Source organism: Streptopelia decaocto, assembly GCF_964273445.1.
Source record: "Streptopelia decaocto genome assembly, chromosome: 1".
NCBI lineage: Eukaryota > Metazoa > Chordata > Aves > Columbiformes > Columbidae > Streptopelia > Streptopelia decaocto.
In genome coordinates, this window is record NC_138663.1 from 32118358 (window position 1) to 32135992 (window position 17635).

The window sequence follows — 17635 nt, forward strand, 5'->3', positions numbered from 1 at the left end:
CTTGTAATTGATAGTCTCAACTCCCATCAGCAAAGCATAGTAACTTCTCTCTGAGGGTTGGTAGTTGTGTACTGGCTTTCAGATAAGAGCTGGTTTATGAAGTTACTTCCACTTCACGACTGGTGCTCACGGTTCTTTCACTTGTGCTGGTGCATCTGGTTTTAGAATTGAGTGAGTGAATCACATTAATTGGGGAGGAAGTAATTTTAAAAGGGATCATCTCAGTGATGCAATTTACATCGCAGCTACACAAATAGGTTTATCAGCACAATTGAGAAGGAGGCAGATTGCACCAGGAGGATCACAATTAGCAGCTGGGGTTCAAAGCTTGGTGAGGGAAAATTGCTCAATTGTTGTTAGAGGAGCTGAGCTGTTTTCTTTGTTTTCTGTTGTAAGAACTGCCTTCCTGCTCCACCTTCACCCTCTTCCCCTATTTAAAGTCAATTCTATTTTTTTTTAAGTCTTGTCAGAAAGTATTGAAAACATTTGTCTTGTGTATGAAGGTGTTTCGTTTCCACATTGTTGTGGCAGCAGTGACTTCTGACTCCAGACGCAATGGCAACAATGACTCTTTTGATTCTCCTCCAAGTCTTCATTTGTGAAATTTAGAATAAAACGTGCTTAAATTGAACTAATATTTATATGCTAAGGGTCAGAGAATTTTGTCTGTGTTAGCTCTTGTGGTGTGTGAGGGAAATAACAGCACTACTTGCCATTAATTAGAAGACAGATTAGAAGTGGAGCATTTCCTTCAGTCGTAGCTGTGAGTGCCTCCCCGTGCAGAAGACGGGGCAATGGGTTGTGTTCTCTGGTCATGTTGGGGTTTCTCTTGTGCCGGTGTTGCACGGCATCTTCTGCACACTGACAGCTACCAGCTTCATATACCTGGGGAAGATCATCCACACGTCCTTGGTCTGACCACTTCAAAGATGATAAAATAGAACAAATAGACACGCAATAAGGAGAGGAAAAAAAGAATGAACTATTTCCCCCAAAACGTAATGGCTTTGGGGGCAAAAAAACCCCTTTCAGAAATAATTCTGTGAAGGTGCTACAGGCATGCTGCAAGTACGTGAAAAGCATGAGTTATCCAAAGTGAAATGCCATCTGTCTGTCATATGGCTAATCAGGTACAGCAATTCTTCCTGAGCTTTTTCCTTCAAAAGAGTTAGGAAAAAAAAGAAACGCGTATTTGCCCTGTTTGAAGTTCTCTTAGCAAGTACCGAGTTTCACTTGCTGTGGAACACGAACTCTGAGAGTCTGTAGTCCTGCTTGTATTTTACTACCAAAGAACTAAACATACAAAGCAGGAAACAAACCCCCTCTCAGAAAAAATGCCGTGTGCTCACTGTTTTCACACTTAAGATGTTTAGCTTGAGTTTGTTTTGTGCTGCACTCTTTTGAGTATTTAGTCTCTATTGAAAATGAATTTCTTCCAAAAGGTTTTCTTTTATTTGCCAGCCAGTGTTTGAAAAGTGAATCTCATTTTAAACTATTATTATAGAATATGCTATCAGACATTTGAGAACTGTTTTTATTGAAGGTATCATGTTAAGTCATTGCTTCTGAGAATAGTTTGTGTGCAGAATGTTCTTTCTTTCTTTGTTTTTTCGTGCTCTTCTGACATGAATATGCTTGAGCTGCCTTCGGACTGGTCCTTACAAATAAAACAGTTTGGGGGTGGTTGGTATGGGGGGGTGTTTGGTTTTTTTCTTCTTTTTTTACTAATGGGGAATTGCTTATATACAGTTGTGTCTCTTGTGTCCGCAGTATAAATAAATGTGAGAAGAAAGGGTCACACATGTCTGTAAGAAACAACTTCTAATACAAGCACACAGTACTAAATGATAATGATACTTTGAGCAATATCAACATCTCAGCTTTTTTTTTTTCTCTTCTAAAAATGTACGGAGATATAAAACTGACTTATCTTTCTTCAAAAAGACAGTGTATTTTCTGAACGGAAATTGGCCAAAGAGGTGTGAAAACAAACTGCATCTGGCAGTTGGAAGATTTTGACAAGTTCCTTTTCTGATGGGTGTTTAGATTAATAACTTTAGCTGGAATCTGAAAAAAAAAAATTTGAAAGGCCACTGACTCACTTTGAAAACCACCTAAGAATGTACTCAGCTGTTTGTTTGAAAAACAGTTGCACTGATAACAGAAGTTATTTCTCCCCAGCTGTGGTACGTAACTGACTTGCGAGGTCTTCATTCCCTGCAGTACAAGATCAGACGGGTTCATATAAACTGCTGCCAGGATTTCTTGTATCCTCAGTGGCTGAATCATCAATGCAGGCAAACTAATTAAAGTCATATTTGTCAAGGACTTACAAGAAACAGATATCCAACAAACAAACCTAATTTGGTGAAATTATTTAAACACAACTTGTATTTAAAGTATTAGGAAATATTACAAACAAAGTTGGCGTTGCTTTGTATGAAGACTGAGATTTTTAGACATGCCGCAGTTAAATTAATTTTACATATATTTGCAGTGAAAATCTGGTTTAGCATTTGCACTTTACTTTGCCATTATTTATTAAATAAAGCTGCAAGAGAAACCTAGTAACTCTTTTTAAGGCATTTCTTCCAACAATAATTATTTCTTGTATCTGGATAGTTCTGAACTAGTTACATTTGTATTAGCACAGGTCAGAGGAGAGGAAGAGGCAAATGCATCTTATGGTTGAACCTCACGTTAAATCCAATATTCCTTGTTTGGTTTGGATCTGCAGTAGCGCCTGACTCAAGGAGGGCTGTTGGTGGGTTAATGTAAAGAGTTGTGCATTTAATTGTTCTCTAAAATGTGTTGTTTCTAGGTCTACAGACAAGACTGTGAAACCTTTGGCATGGTAGTGAAGATGCTAATTGACAAAGATCCGTCGTTAGAGAAGTCCATCCAGTTTGCCCTGAGGCAGAATTTACATGAAATAGGTGAGCGATGCATTGAAGAACTCAAACATTTCATTGCTCAGTACGATGCTGCCAATCAAGATCTATCAGAATCCTTCAAAGAGGGCCCATACTAAGGACAAAAAAGTGCTTTTAACTCCTCTGCATTGAGTATGCCATAACACATAAATCTGCTTTTTGTGGGGAAAGAGGAGATCTTGTTGGAGATTTGAACCCAAGGCCTGCGCTCCTTTGTAGCAGCTCAAATGGCTACATCTTGTTCACGGTGGTCTCTGCAGTTGTATTCTTCATACCTGTACTTCTTGACATAAATTCCTTCAAAAGGACGTTCTTTTAAAAAATGCTGTAAAGTGACTAACTATTTTTGAAACCTTTACACAGTTACCTAGGAAAAAATGTTCAGTCTGATGTATGTACACTTACGTTTTGATGCTTATAAGTGTAACTTCAAACACTGTGTTTTTTATTAAAATAATAAGCAGCAGCTCTTCATTCCTCAACTTATGCAGAAATATGTCTTGTTTTCATATATGCTATAGGAAGGGAAGACTTGCAAAATTGTTTGCAGCTATGATTTAAATTATTTATTATAGATTAATTTTAGACTTCAGATTCATTCTGTAAAATTACCCTGGAGGCTGCCTCTAGCCTCTGACCGCCTGAACGGCTCTTAACTATTTGATACAAGAAGTGCTGTGTTTTTACTCGAATTGCAAGTTCTGCAAATGCCTTTTAAATTTTGATGTTTTCCATATCACAAGTCATTAAGCAGTATTATGTAGGATTAACTCAATTTTTTGTTAATATTTGCAAGTAAACATTTCCTTTATTACGTTTTTTTTACTATACCTTACAGAGTGCAACTGCAGGCAGCCACTGAGAAGGGAAAGGTGTCTTGCCTACTTTCTCCCTCTCCCTCCTTATGCCTTCTCACCACTTTTCATCCATCAGTTTTAACAATTAGGAGACTGTGTGTAATCTTTATTTCTGACATCAAGAAGGAACAGGAGTTTGGGGTGGCAAGGTGGAGCAAGGAAAGCGAGCAGGACTGTCTCCTTAGTAACCGCAGATTGCTTTGGATTAGGTGTAATGTGAAGTTGAACCCTAAGGCCCCAAATTCATAATCATTTCAAACTTGGGTGATTCTGGGTAATGCCTGGAACCACTTTGGACCAGACAGAGTGACTTGTAGTTGGGGAAGAGAGATTGAGGAGAGTCAAGAAGCTGCCAATGCTACATGATTACATTTCAGAGATGAAAAATATTTAGGACTCCTTGGTGGTATCTGGACTGTTGGATTGTGTACAGCTTTACATTTAATCAGGTTTTATTAATGTTTTTATTAATGTTTTAGGAAAGGGATATTTTGACTCATAATCACAAAGAGTTAAGTATAAGCTCAATTGTTTTGTATATATTTGTATTTAGAAATGTGAAACTCTGTACAAGGACTAATAACTAAAGCTCACCATTTCCAAAATCCCCACAGTATTTTTAAATGAGAAAGTCAGTGACTTCAGCCCCTTACCAAGGTAGCTTCTCAGATTTTGTCAGATTGGTGTGCAGAAAAGTAAATAAAATAGCAGTGATTTTGCGTGTACAAGATACTGTATATATCACAGCATCTTACACATGCAAATCTTGATATGGTACATTAAATATGTATTACATTGGATTCCTGAGATGCCTGATTAGTTTTAACGTCAGTAGGGTGTGGTTTTGCAGTTGGCTTTTGTTGATTTCTAAGACTTCACCTTACTCAAAGGAGATGACCTGCAACTTACCTTGTTGGCAGCTGGATTGTGTGGGCTGCGCAGTGGGTGGGAATCAGCTCATGGATCCTAGAGGATGCTAATTTGGGGAGGGAGAGAGAGGAAGAGAGGCAACCTGCTGTGTTGTGGCACAGTAGCTAGACCTGACCCACCTCTTCTGGCAACAGCCTGGTTCACCGAGATCAGTCATGAAACCACAGGGCACAAGCGTAACTACAGCGCTTCACCACTTGCTTACAGGACCGAGAGCATTTGTTACATCAGAGTTTCTGCTTTGGGTTAGCAATGCTACCAAAAGAAATACTGAAATAATGTTTAATATATTTTTTATTAAAAATGTCCATTATTACTGTACAGTTTGTTAGGAATTTCCTTTGTTAGAAGCCTGATTAAATTTAATATGATATAAGTATCTGATTTTTCAAGTGTTTTTCTGTAAAGTAAGACCTGAGCTTATAGTCACAGCATCATAGAATATCCCAAGTTGGAAAGGACCCATAAGGATCATCGCATCCAAATCCCTGCTGCTTGCAGCACTACCTAAAACTAAACCATATGACTGAGAGCATCATCCAGATGCTCCTTGAACTCTGACAGGCTTGGTGCTGTGACCACTGCCCTGGGGAGCCTGTTCCAGTGACCAGCCAGTCTTTTGTTGAAGAACCTTTTCCTAATGTCCAACCTGACATTCCTCTGACGCAGCCTCATTCCATTTCCTTGTGTCCTGTTGCTGGTCACCAGAGGGAGGAGATCAGCACCTCCCTCTCTGCTGCCCCCCTTGAGGAAGCTGCAGACTGTGATGAGGTCACCCCTCAGCCTTCTCTTCTCCAAGCCAAGTGACCTCAGCCATTCCTTGTCAATCTTTGCCTCGAGACCTTTTACCATCTTGGTCACCCTCCTCTGGACACAATGTGATAGTTTGATGTCCTTCTTATATTGAGGTGCCCAGAACTGCACACAGTGCTCCAGGTGCAGAGCAGAGCGGGACAATCACCTCCCTGCCCGGGGGCAACGCTGTGCTGGATGCACCCAGGACACGGTTGGCCTCCTGGCTGCCAGGGCACACTGTTGGCTCATGTTTGACTTGCCATCAACCAGAACCCCCAGATATCTTTCCATGGGCATTTGTACATATAAACGGGATTATCCCAGCCCAGGTGGAGAATCTGGCATGTGCTCTTGTTAAATTTCATACATTTGGTGATTGCACAGCTCTCCGGGCTTCCCAGATCTCTGCAAGGCCCCTCTGCCGTTGAGGGAGTCCACAGCTCCTCTAGTTCGGTATCATCAGCAGACTTACTTCATGCACATTTGACGTCCTGTGTCTATGTCATTTTTAAAAACATTAAAGAGCAGTGGCCCTAAAATTGAGCCCTGGAGAACCTCACTGGTGACTGTCCACCAACCTGATGTAGTCTTTTTTTTTTTAAATGGATTAAATTTTACTGATGAGCTAAGGAGTCATTTGAATTTTTATAACTGCTATTTCTGTTGAAGTTTTAATTCACATTCATGAGTGATAAGTAACTGGTTTACATTTAATGCTGGTCATTATGTTGAGTGTTCACATTTAACCTTTTCTGATGTATGCTTTCTGTTGATGTAAGTAAAATATTATGCCAATCCCTTAATTTAAGCAAGAAATATGGCTTTTAGTCTTCCTTCTTGCAGAAACAAACATATACTTTGGATTTATTTTATGTGAATGTGAAAAGTTGTCCTTGCTCTCGTGGACAGTCTTGATTGGGCTCCTGGAAGGGGGTAGGAAGAGCATTGGTGGGAGTAACCAGATGCTGTGCTGGAGGAATTGATTTTCTTTGTTCCCTTAAGAACTCCTGAAAAAAAACCCTTATTCCTAGCACTCCTTAGTATGCAGATACTCTTAAAAGAATGTCAAGGGAAGAGGAAAAAGAAGGAAAGGAGGATGGAAATTCAGTGTTACCTGCCAAGGCTGGAGCAGTTCTGAACAGATCTGTAGTTTCACTCGGTGAGCTGGCAGCTTGGAGTGGCAGCGTGAGCAGTTAGGGTAAAAATCAGCGATAAAACTGCGATGGATATGAAAGGAGCTAATGCCACGTGTTGGAGAAGGTCCAGTTCCTTGTGACCATGTTTTCTGTGCAAGGTTTCTTCTTTCAATGAGCATAAGTATAATGTACAGCCCTAATATTTCTCAGTATGATGAAGGTTGTACAGTTAATTTTGGTTGTAGTAGCTGGTATGGGGCTATATTTTGGATTTGATGACACAGGGATGTTTTAATTACTGCTGAGCAGCGCTTACGGAGTCAAGGCCTTTTCTGCTCCTCACTCCACCCCACCAGTGAGTGGTCTGGGGTGCACAAGAAGTTGGGAGGGGACACAGCTGGGACAGCTGACGCCAACTGACCAAAGGGATATTCCACACCATGTGACGTCAGGCTCAGCAATAAAATTTGGGCTGGGGCGGGCAAAAGTTTGCTGGGGCTGCTGCTGCTCAGGGGCTGGCTGGGTATTGATTGGCTGCTGGTGAGCAACTGGGGTTTTTAGTATCACTTGGCTTTTTTTGTTCATTTGTTAACCTATTAAACTGTCCTTATTTTAACCACTAGTTTTCTAACTTTTACCCTTTCAATTCTCCCCCCATCCCAGCAGGGGGTGGAGGGGGAGTGAGTGAGCAGCTGTGTGATACCAGGTGCCTACCAGGGTATAAGCTCCACTTAGAATACAAAAGTACTGCTAATAACACAAAACAGGATTTACAGCTTTGGTAACTGTATCTGAGTCTTGTGCTGTTAGCAGATACTGTATTGCATACCACTCTCTTTATATTTAAGGTGGAAGAACCAATTAGAAACACTTCCCATAAGAAGTGGTCAAAAATAATGAAGAAGGAATATTTTATGTCAAGCTGAAAAAAGTAAACAAAATTGTATACTTATCTTTAAACTTAGATTTTAATTTTTAAAGTGGATGAAAATAGGAGTTAGTCCCTCTTTTATTGTGTGGTTACAAGTATTCGTTATTCTTCCCTCACAAGAATGTCTCTTCCCAGCCCATTCCTCAGCAAAACGAAACTTTCTAAACATTTTCTAATGCTCTTAATGACTTGTGGTCCTGCAACCCAGCACAAGTAAGGGTGATGTGCGTCCCTCAGAGCAGAGGTACCTCAACTAGCTCTGAAGAAGCCGCTCAGCACCACTGGAGCACAGTTTCTGAAGGCAACGCCACGTTGTGCAAACTGTGCCTTCCTTGGCCGAGTGTGGTCTGGAGGAAAAGCAGCACTATGGATGGGAGGGAGGTCTGTTACCCCCTTGCACAAGCAAATGTGCCTCTAAATTTTTCCTGAGTAAACCTGAGGACAAGGAAAGCTCTCTATCCTCTGCCAAAGCTTCCAGCTGAAAAATATCGGTATAAAAATTGGCGGTGGGAGGGGGGAAGTGTTATTATTTACATCACTCATGTAGAATTACTCGGAGTGCTTGCAGCAGCAGAGTTCACTGTGCCCCAGCAATGGCACCTCTAGCCCTGAGTTATGCTTGGGTTTTGTTTAAGTGCATGGGAAAAGAAATACATCTTTCAACTAGTTTATTTTGAGGTTTAGAGGGAAGTTATATGAAAGTTAACTCTGCAGATAGTTTGTAAATGACACCATTTAAGAGATCTGTGTCGAATAGTGTTTTTAAAAGTATTGAGAAGCCACTAACAGTCAACACAGAACTTTTGTCATCTAATACTCTGTAAGACATTGCACTTTGGGAGAGTACATATGCTGCATCTCAGAAGATGGTGTAAAACCTGAAGAACTGCTGGTGGAGACACTTCTTGCTCCAAGAAGGACACAGCAGTAGCAAGCAGACAGAGGATTTCTCAGGATCCTGGTTCCCCGTATTTGGAAACACAGGTAAGAACGGAAGGTCCCAACCATTGTTTGAGTGTCCTGGGGAACACATCAACGATTCAGCATCTCTCCTCCCATCCTGGAGGTCCTGGCAGCCTGGTGGCTGTGCTGTGCTGAAGCATAACAGGCGTTTGGCCGCTGGGAAAGCAAAGGCTGCCTCAGCCACCAGGCAGCCCGCCAGCTGGAAGCGTCCCACCCGCCGCCCGTTGGCGCATGCGATGCAGCACGGTATTACTTTGATCAGCTTTCATGTACACAAGACTTGTTTGTACTAGAAAAGTGACTTATATGGTGCATACCACCTCTGGGAGTAAAGGATCTTTTGCTTATTTTACCCTGAAAAACACAAGCAAGTAACTGCTGGTTTGATTTAGCCTTAGCAATAGCTTCATTTTCTTTGGTGCAAGCCGATATGCATGTGTCCGTTCCATCCCCTTCTTATAGCTGCCTTTATCCCAAAACTTCTGTATCCTCAAGAAGGGCAGCTTAGTTCAATTTGCCAGGCTTTTCTGGTAAGAAGCACCTTTTATTTCACTAATTATCTTGAGGTGGTCAGAAAGCCAATGGCTTTAGCACGTACTATTTTAACTGGTGTGAGTCAGTGTTGATTCAAGTAACAAATTTCTACCCTTTATCTAGAACATTGTAATAAGTTTATTATTAAAATAACTCCTGTGCCATGTATGTGTTTAAGGCAACTTCTGAGATTACCTACTACTTTGTAGTTTTTTGTCACCTTGCCTTCTAGAACCACCTAGCATGTCTCTTCCTTTATGTAGCTGAACTTCAGAAACTATTTTGGGAAAGGAGGGGAACAGCAATAAAAAAATCCACATCCACAGGAGTTGCATATTTGTTGTACTGATATATTCCAGGCTTGTGTGGTTTTTACATTTATATAGTTTACATTTTGCTTGACCCATAAATAACACTTGCAAGATTAAGAGGGCCATAGTTTAGAGAGTATTTACATAGCCCCACCATGCATACAGAGCTTTTAATACCTAGTAGACAAAATTAAGCTGTTTCGCACTAAACATTTTTTCAATATTTTCAACTTAAAACCCCTGACTAAAATACAAGCAATATTTCATCCATAATGCTGCTGTTAAACCCCTAACAAATCTAGTTTGATATTGTAACAAACTTCTCCAAATTCAGGGATATAAAAATATTCAGCTTTTAAAATTTTAACTGTACAATATGTACATTAGTATTTTCACTGTTAAATTATGAATACATTTAAGCCTATGAAATACTACATTATAAATATCAATGTTTTTTTGATTTAGAATTGCAGCTAATATATTTTAAAACCTGGATAATGCATTTGAAAAGACACAATTCTGGAGCCTAATCCTTTAAGCCCTTATGAAAGTATTTGTTACGTAAGTAGATTCATTAACTTAAATGGGGTTACATGCCTGAGCAAAGGACTCCAGCAGTTGTACCTTTCGCTGCTGGGGTGTGGGGGGCATGGCATAAAAAAACGTCACCGCTCATTGGCAGCTAAGTCCAATTCTGGCATCTGAATTAATATCTTCCCTTAAACAGGCACAAAAGGGATGGAGCTCTTAAAAAAATGTGGAGGGAAACCCACGGAAGTTAAATGTATAAACCATGTACTGCTGCTTTAGGATTTATCAAGGCCTCAAGCATTTCAGCTCTGATTTTTGCCTGCTTAAGAGTGGACTCTTTGGAAAAGGAGTGTTTTCCCAAATTAAAAAAAAAAAAAATCCATTTTTCGTAGGGAAATTTGAAAGAAGAAGAGTGAGCTTTAAAAATGAAGAAATGGCACAGTATAGAGCCTTCTCTTTCTTGGCAGTATGAGGAGAAAGTCAAAGATCACCCTGTGTGGTTATAGCTACAGCACAGGACTGACGATTTTATTAATGGATCTTTGTTGAATCCCCCTCTCAGATAATTCAACATAGGTGAATAGCGCACATGAAATAAAATGTCTACAAAAAGTCTGTATCAAGAACCGCAACAACAGTATTTTGACAGCTGATACATAATATGTAAACCTAGCAATATCCGAGCAGATCATCAGTTGGCGTGGTGACACTTCTGAATGTTACTTGTACAACGTAAACTTTGGCAGGGTTATCATTTACACTGGCAAAGCGTTAAGAACCTTAGCAACTTGCTTAAGTATAATTATCAATATAAAAAGATGTGATTCAGACTGTAGCTACAGAGTTGACTGGTCTTCCCATGTTAAAACAAATTAAGAAATGATGCAATTTTTTCCTTTGTGTCCCCTCTTCTTCTTTGATTTGGTTGTCCTTTGCCCAAACTGAGAACTAGATAACGCAGTAGTTGGACTAGAAAGGTCATCTGTATAGTATGGATATCTCAGTGATCGTGGCTGTGGAATTGGTTGTCCTAGAAAATATCCTTCCTCTTCAGAATCGGATGATGAGGATGAAGTTGAACACCAGGAGTCATCTTCCTCACCATACAATCCAAAAAATTTATCAACCACCTGATTCCGCAGTGCATAGTCAGACCTAGTGTGGGCATATTGTCCATACAGCTCCGCATTTTGAATATATGCCCGAATCTCCCGTGAGCTTCTATTTTGAATAAGTTTTTCATGATCCTGAGGGGAGTAATAACGAAATCTCTCTCTTGGGGAGCATCTTCTTTCTGCAGCCAAGTTAAGTGCATTATCTGAACGAGACTTCCTGCTTCTTCTGCGATGATGAGAAGGTCGATTTCCACGCTCCTCAAAATGGTAAACACGCCTGCGAGTCCTTTCACTCATAGGAGGCTGACGTATTTCAACATTCTCATAACTTCCATTATCAATAACGTCATCTGAAAACTTCACTTGCTGTGGTCTAGACTGGGATTTAGATCTTCTCAGTACAGGCATATGCACTGGCTTTTCCTCCGGCAAGACCTTTTCCTGGCACAGCTCTGAGCTCAGACTCTTCAAGGACTCTGTGCTCCGGTGGAGCATTGAAGAATTCAGGGTGCCCATGTTGCTCATCTTCTCACAGTCCTCTACCTCCAGTTCTTGGAAAGTTTGCAAAGAATAGAGAGATGGCCGTGGCTTGCCTTCTCCATCCATTGAAGCCCCTGTGGTGGAGGTGGAAAAAGGAGGAAAAGAAAAATGAGAGGACTACCAAAGAGATATTAAACTACCAACAAGATATTAAACATTTCAGTAAAGCAGACCATATTAGTGGGGTTTGGAACTCTTACCAAGAGGACTGGCTTCACAGAAGAATAAGCTTTGTTTTGACTTAAAATACTTAAGTACTAGCTCTGGTTACCAAAGAATTAGCTAACATTAGGACAGCAAGAGCGGAAAAAGTTTAATGAGTCTAAAATTTTTAAATAGCTCTAATGTGCGTACAGCTAAGCCTCTAAGAAAAAAAAATCATTACTTAAAATTATTCTACAGTCTGTCCTTGCCATTTTTAAGGCTAAAATAGTTCATATTTCTGGTATCGCTAAATTCAATATTCCTGCTGTTGCTACAGGAAAGCCAGGCTTACTACCTCACGAAGAAGGACCCTTACCCTCTAAAGCTCATCAGCAGTAAGCTGGCCTGCTTTACTCCGGGTTTGTGTCCAACAACCCTTCATTCCCACAACAACAATGTCATCTGCCCTGTGACATTCCCAGTGTGACACCTCTAGTTCCTCCTCCTCCCATGCCCCTGAACCAAGCTCCCTCCTCACTGCTCCGGCAGCGCAGCGGGTGGCTGGGCCCAGCCTACCTGAGCAGCCACAAGAATTCAGGCTGCGGAAGGAAAGGAATGGAGAAGAGGACAGGACAACTTTTACAATGGGTGTCTCATACCTAACTCTCATGCTTGAGGTTTTTCGTAGGGAAATAGGAAAGGAAGGTTAACACACAGACACAAACACTTGTATGTCTATCTGACTTTTATCCCTTTGGCTAATTTCAATCATGTTTGACAAGGATGCTCATAAAAGTGGATTATGACAATCTCTTTAGTCAATGTAGAAAGATATAATCTCATAAACCTTATTTCCAACTGCTAAGAAGCGTACCATCCTTTCAGATTTTCTACATATTTTTACAAGCAAATCAGGAAACTACCTAAACTGCTTTGCAAATTATCTTTAATCCTAGTCTATAATGCAACTTCTGGTACTTAAAGCAGAGAAAAAAAGAAACCTACATTTGCTTAAAGCTGTGGTTTGTATATACACAGTTCAAGACTCTGGTTTTCCTCTGTTTACCATTATGGATTTTTTTGTTGTAAGCAAAGAGAATTCAAAAGGAAAGGAGAATAAATAGAATTTTAGTAGCAGAAATGTATCTTATGGAAAAATACGTGCTTGATAAAAGCTATTGCCTAGTTTACATGCATCTCTTGCTACTACAGCTTTTTAGAAATCACATGTGAAAAGTCTTAGTTCAAAATATTCCAACAAGCATGCTTTGGTTGACCTCTCTGCCAAAACCATCCATCGTTTCCCCCATTACCTGTTATGTTAGACAAAGCCAAAGAATCCATTGAGTCTCGAACACTTTGTTCTTGCTGTTTTAGGTCAGACAAACATTCAAGTGAACCTCCATACCACGGTGTTTGGTCGTGTTTGTATCCTGAAGCCCCATGTTCCATGTCTAGCTCCTGGATTTTCCTGCTGCTGGCAGGGCCTGGGTGGCTGCCATATGCAGAGTCACCCAAGCCATCTTGTGACTGGGCCCAGTACATGTCTGATTGATACTTCTTACTTGCTAGGCTTGGGTTATTTTTTTTCAAGTCCAACTTGCTCTTGACCATGCTGTCAGAAATCCAGTGTTCACTTGACCTAAGGTCTACTTCAGCGGGCTGCTGGAAGAGGCTTTTATCACCAAACTTCAGAAGAAGCTGAGTCATGTAGTCTTCATGTTCAGCCCATTCTTCAGGGTCTTCAGGCATTTCTTGCTCTACTCTTCCCTTCCAGAAGTCTTCATTAACAAAGCTTGCCTCTTCCCTTGAAAGGCTTAAGTCCTCCAGCTTACGAGAAAGAGTATCATCGGCATTGCCTGAAAGGCCGGGAAATTTGTAGTTGAGGGCTGGTGACAGGAGGAGAGACTGGCGGCACTGGTCGGCTGACCGGCTGCTTTTCCCCATGCGAACGCTCCTCCTGGAATCTCTGGATCGAGCAGACTGGAATGCAGAATCAGAAGAGTCGGAGGCGTGAACATCCTCTCCCAAGCTGCAGGTTTTGGAACAATAAATCTGCCCCTGCTTTGGGAGGAAGGGGCAGCCAAGCAGAGATGTCTTGCACTGAGCACAAGAAAAGCAAGTCTCTGTGGCGTGCCAGTGCTGCCCGTCATAGGTCATCTGAGCATGGTCAACACCTAGAATGGGAGAAAAAGCAATACTTTGGGTTTGTCCAAAAAATAATTTGCACAATCCACACTTTGGGAATGAGAAGTTATTTCATAACTTGGCTTTCCCTTTATGTGTAAGTTGAATACTTAAAAAGGACATACTTACCAATATGTTCCCCACAGGTCTCACAGTATTCTGCGTAAAGAGACTCAAAGCAGTTACAGCAGAACGGTCGCCCATCCTTCATGATGTATCTCTGTCCACCCAGGATTGTTTCACACTCGAGACAACAGAAGTGCTTCATGTGCCAGTGGCGACCCTCAGCTTCCGTACACTCATCAGCAAAAATGATCTTTTCAGAGACAAAACGCAGACTTTTAGTTAAAACAGCCCAAACCTCACCTTGTGACTCAGAGCAAACCAAATATCCTATTTGTGCATTTCACACACTAAATTTATGTTTTATTTAGCTGCCTTTTGAATATCAAGATAGAAACAATGATCTCCCATAGCAGCTGTGGCATTCTAATCTTTCCTTAAACAGGAAAGAATTAAGAAAACCTGTATTTTTCAAAGCAAAAAAAATAAACAAGAACCTAAGATCTCAACAATTAAAGAAGCTGCTATCAAGACGAGGTTTTGATATATTTATACAGATCCTGTTTCTAATTCAATCTGCAAGATTAAATTCTAAATTCCAACAGGTACGTGCTTTCTAAATACCATCACACTGCTTGTAATATTGACAGTTTGACAAGAAATTAGACACCCCTCAGCTTTCAAACACATCTATGCACCGGAGTCCTTACTTTTTAAGTGAATGCATGTGAAGTTACTAATTGCTCAAGTAATTGATGCAGTTTGTTAACTGAACAACAGCAGCTGTGTAGATTGGCTGTAAAATGTGAATTATTTACCTCATCACAGGCTGAACATCGAGGTTTGAGAAGTTCAGCGTGGTGTCTGCCACAGTGAATTTTTCCATCTTGGTAGAAGTAGATAAGGTCAACGAGCAGCTCGTTACACGTGAAGCACACAAAACACGAGGGGTGCCAGCACACGCCAGGCCCAGCTCTCGAGGCGAAAACTGCAACTTCACCACCGTTAACTTTTGTACCACACTAGGAACAAAAACAGAAAGTGAACACACTTCCCATCCCAAACCACTCGCTTCTGGCACTTAAATTAAGTTAAACCGCCAAACTAAATATGCAGATTTTATTCCAAAATTCTGACAAGAGATAAAAAAATATTCTCAATTCTGGTCTAGACAAAATCTGTGCATCAACAAGGCTTTTGTGAATAGAAGTCTGTTTTATACATAATAACATTTTTAAGCATATGCCTGTTTTTCATTCGTTGTTACTTCAGTATGAGTCGGCAACACTTTTTTTTGAGTAGCAAATATATCAAAGATTCAGTTCATACCTAGTACTAGAGGTTGTGTTTTGCTTAAGCGAGCAGTACCTACTTTCTGTTTACAAGCAGTTTCAAAAATACTTGTGTGTGTGTTTGTGTGTTCAGACATAAGGATAAGCTTACACATGATATTGAGATACTACAGCTTTATATTATACAGCTCATGGGCTCATGGCATCAGCAGTATTACCTGTTCACACACCGCATGCATCACTGCTCTGGAGAGCAGTTTAATTGTGCCTCGGCCGAGTGCCTCCTTTTTGCGCTGAGAACTGAACATCTGCAGTTCCTTCTTTTCTTCTTCACTTAAAGACTGGCAGTATCTCACCTTCCAGGGAAAACACAGGAGGTTTTAAATACTGACCTTTCAAAGTAACAGATTAGTAAGTGCGTGCCTATATACAGGAAATTTAGCAGGCATGCTGGCAATCATCATTAAACATTCCTAACTTTTGTCTTAATATTTAGATAATATGCCATAATACAAAACTAATACTCAGGAAGATTTTTGTGTTACAGACAAAAAAAAAAAAAAAAAAGTGTATATATACTAACTAGGAAGTTGTCTAGGCAAGACATAAGATTTAAAAAAGCCAAACCCAAAACTGCTGCTATCCTAAAATAATGGAATGAACCTAAATCAGCCACAACATTGTCCTTCAGATTTATGGTTAAGTGCCCACAACTAAGTATTGCAGTATACACAAGATCTTAAGTATTGACACCCCCACCCCCTTTCCTTACAAAGAGCTTGTTTGTTATTTCCACTTCTACTCCAAATTACACTGCATATCTGAGATGCAAACCTTTTACTACCACAAAGCATCCTTTTTGTGTGCTACAATGCAATTCCAGGAATTTGTAGGTCCCTGGTAATTGGTGGGTGGCTGCAAACACTATAAAACCAGCTTGTGTGAAGTTTATGGCGGTGACACCAGGCTCCCTAACAGGCAGGGGCAGTGTCCTCCCAGACAGCTCTTATCTGCGCCCAGGGGACAGCTGAACAATGGGCTCAGTGTACACACAGGTCAGATGCCACCGCAGACCACGGTTTAGGCTTGTAGTATATACACAGGTAAGTAACTCGCCACGTAAAAGCTGCCAGAGAGACATAAGCCCTGAATGGTGCATCCTAAATTCTGTATTTACCTCATTATCGTGGGGTGGCAGCTGATAGAGAAGCTGTTTAATTCGGTGTTTCTCTCCAGGGCTGTTAACATAAGGGACCTTCTCTTCTGGCAAGCAGGCGAAATACAGCTGGACCTGCCCAGGAGGAAGCAGAGATCAGACAAGGGACACACGTCAGCCACGCGCTGCAAGTGTCCTTCAGCTCCTGCTTCATCTCAGGTCCCATGTACAAAGGAAGAAGGTTACGCTACATTAGAGCTGTGACAGTATTTGTGCCGAAAATACGAGACCCAGATGAACCAGCTCAGCAAACCTGAATTGTCTCTGATAAAACCAGCACCCAGCTGCTGAATTGCTTTTCTGGAATGCAATTTGCAGTGACAATTAAGGGGGGTATCATAAATTATGCACATTTAATGTTCTCATTATTCCCACCCCCTTCAGGGCTGGTCAACAGCCCAGTGGAAATTCCAAGTTTCCCTCTGCAATTTACCACACAAGGCATGAAGCTTTCCAGAAAACAGCCACTGTATAAACAAATTTAATTTGCTCTCTGCATTTTACACATTGTTGAGACAAAAGCTGTTTTGTAGCCTCCCGCTGGTCAGGCTCACCCAAAGCATCAGCTTTCATTGCTTCCATGTGGGCTTTGGTAAGAAGGGGGAAACATCCTTCCCTTGGGAGGAGGCTGGATCCAGCCACATTTCAATCAGATGCAAATTAACTATGAAATTTTCAGGGGCTACGTGATTTTGATATAGAAATCAGTATTAGATGTACACACCTATCAATCTTCACTTTTTTTTTTTCAGAAGAAAATTATGACAGGAAAGCTGTAATGAACACTATAACAAAGCCCAATGGCAAAAAATATTTTTGTGGAACAGCTACAGATTTATTGTTTTTCCTATGCAGTTTCCAGCTTGTCACGAGGCCTGGGGCGGTAAATAAGAGCTGACTATTGGCAAAAATATTACTTGCCATACAGATTTAAATACTGCTCAGGTCAACAGCTTCTTAGTGTGCAAGACAGATGAAAAAGAAGTAGTTATCAGTCACTGGACTCAGGAAGCAATCAAAATCGTATGGGAAAGGTTGTACAAAACGTGATTTGGTCTTCATTTAACCAAAATTCAAACATCAGAAGTCTACTATAAGACCACTTACTACAGACTGTATTTCAAGAAGCTGTAGGAAAAGATAACATGCAGTACGAA

At 40.8% G+C, this 17635-nt stretch overlaps 2 protein-coding genes across 8 annotated transcripts in view; one reads left to right on the plus strand and one right to left on the minus strand.

Moving 5' to 3' along the window:
- The window catches only part of PPHLN1 (periphilin 1), a 75396-nt gene extending 65994 nt beyond the window's left edge, over positions 1-9402 (plus strand). For 4 of the 5 annotated variants that reach the window (XM_082073121.1, XM_082073120.1, XM_082073122.1 and 1 more), the window contains one exon: positions 2822-3415. In XM_082073121.1, coding sequence (XP_081929247.1) covers positions 2822-3031 — 210 coding nt within the window. In that variant the 3' untranslated portion in view covers positions 3032-3415. Of the gene's footprint in view, positions 1-2821; positions 8567-9342 lie in introns of those variants that run through there. The other variant, XR_014186063.1, reaches the window with a different exon arrangement.
- Positions 9403-9413: 11 nt separating this feature from the next.
- Positions 9414-17635, minus strand: part of PRICKLE1 (prickle planar cell polarity protein 1) — a 64945-nt gene continuing 56723 nt past the window's right edge. For all 3 annotated transcript variants that reach the window (XM_082073096.1, XM_082073097.1, XM_082073098.1), the window contains exons 3-8: positions 16440-16553; positions 15481-15618; positions 14789-14992; positions 14037-14223; positions 13034-13897; positions 9414-11650 (exon numbers count right to left, since the gene is read on the minus strand). In XM_082073096.1, coding sequence (XP_081929222.1) covers positions 10794-11650; positions 13034-13897; positions 14037-14223; positions 14789-14992; positions 15481-15618; positions 16440-16553 — 2364 coding nt within the window. In that variant the 3' untranslated portion in view covers positions 9414-10793. The remainder of the gene's footprint in view (positions 11651-13033; positions 13898-14036; positions 14224-14788; positions 14993-15480; positions 15619-16439; positions 16554-17635) is intronic.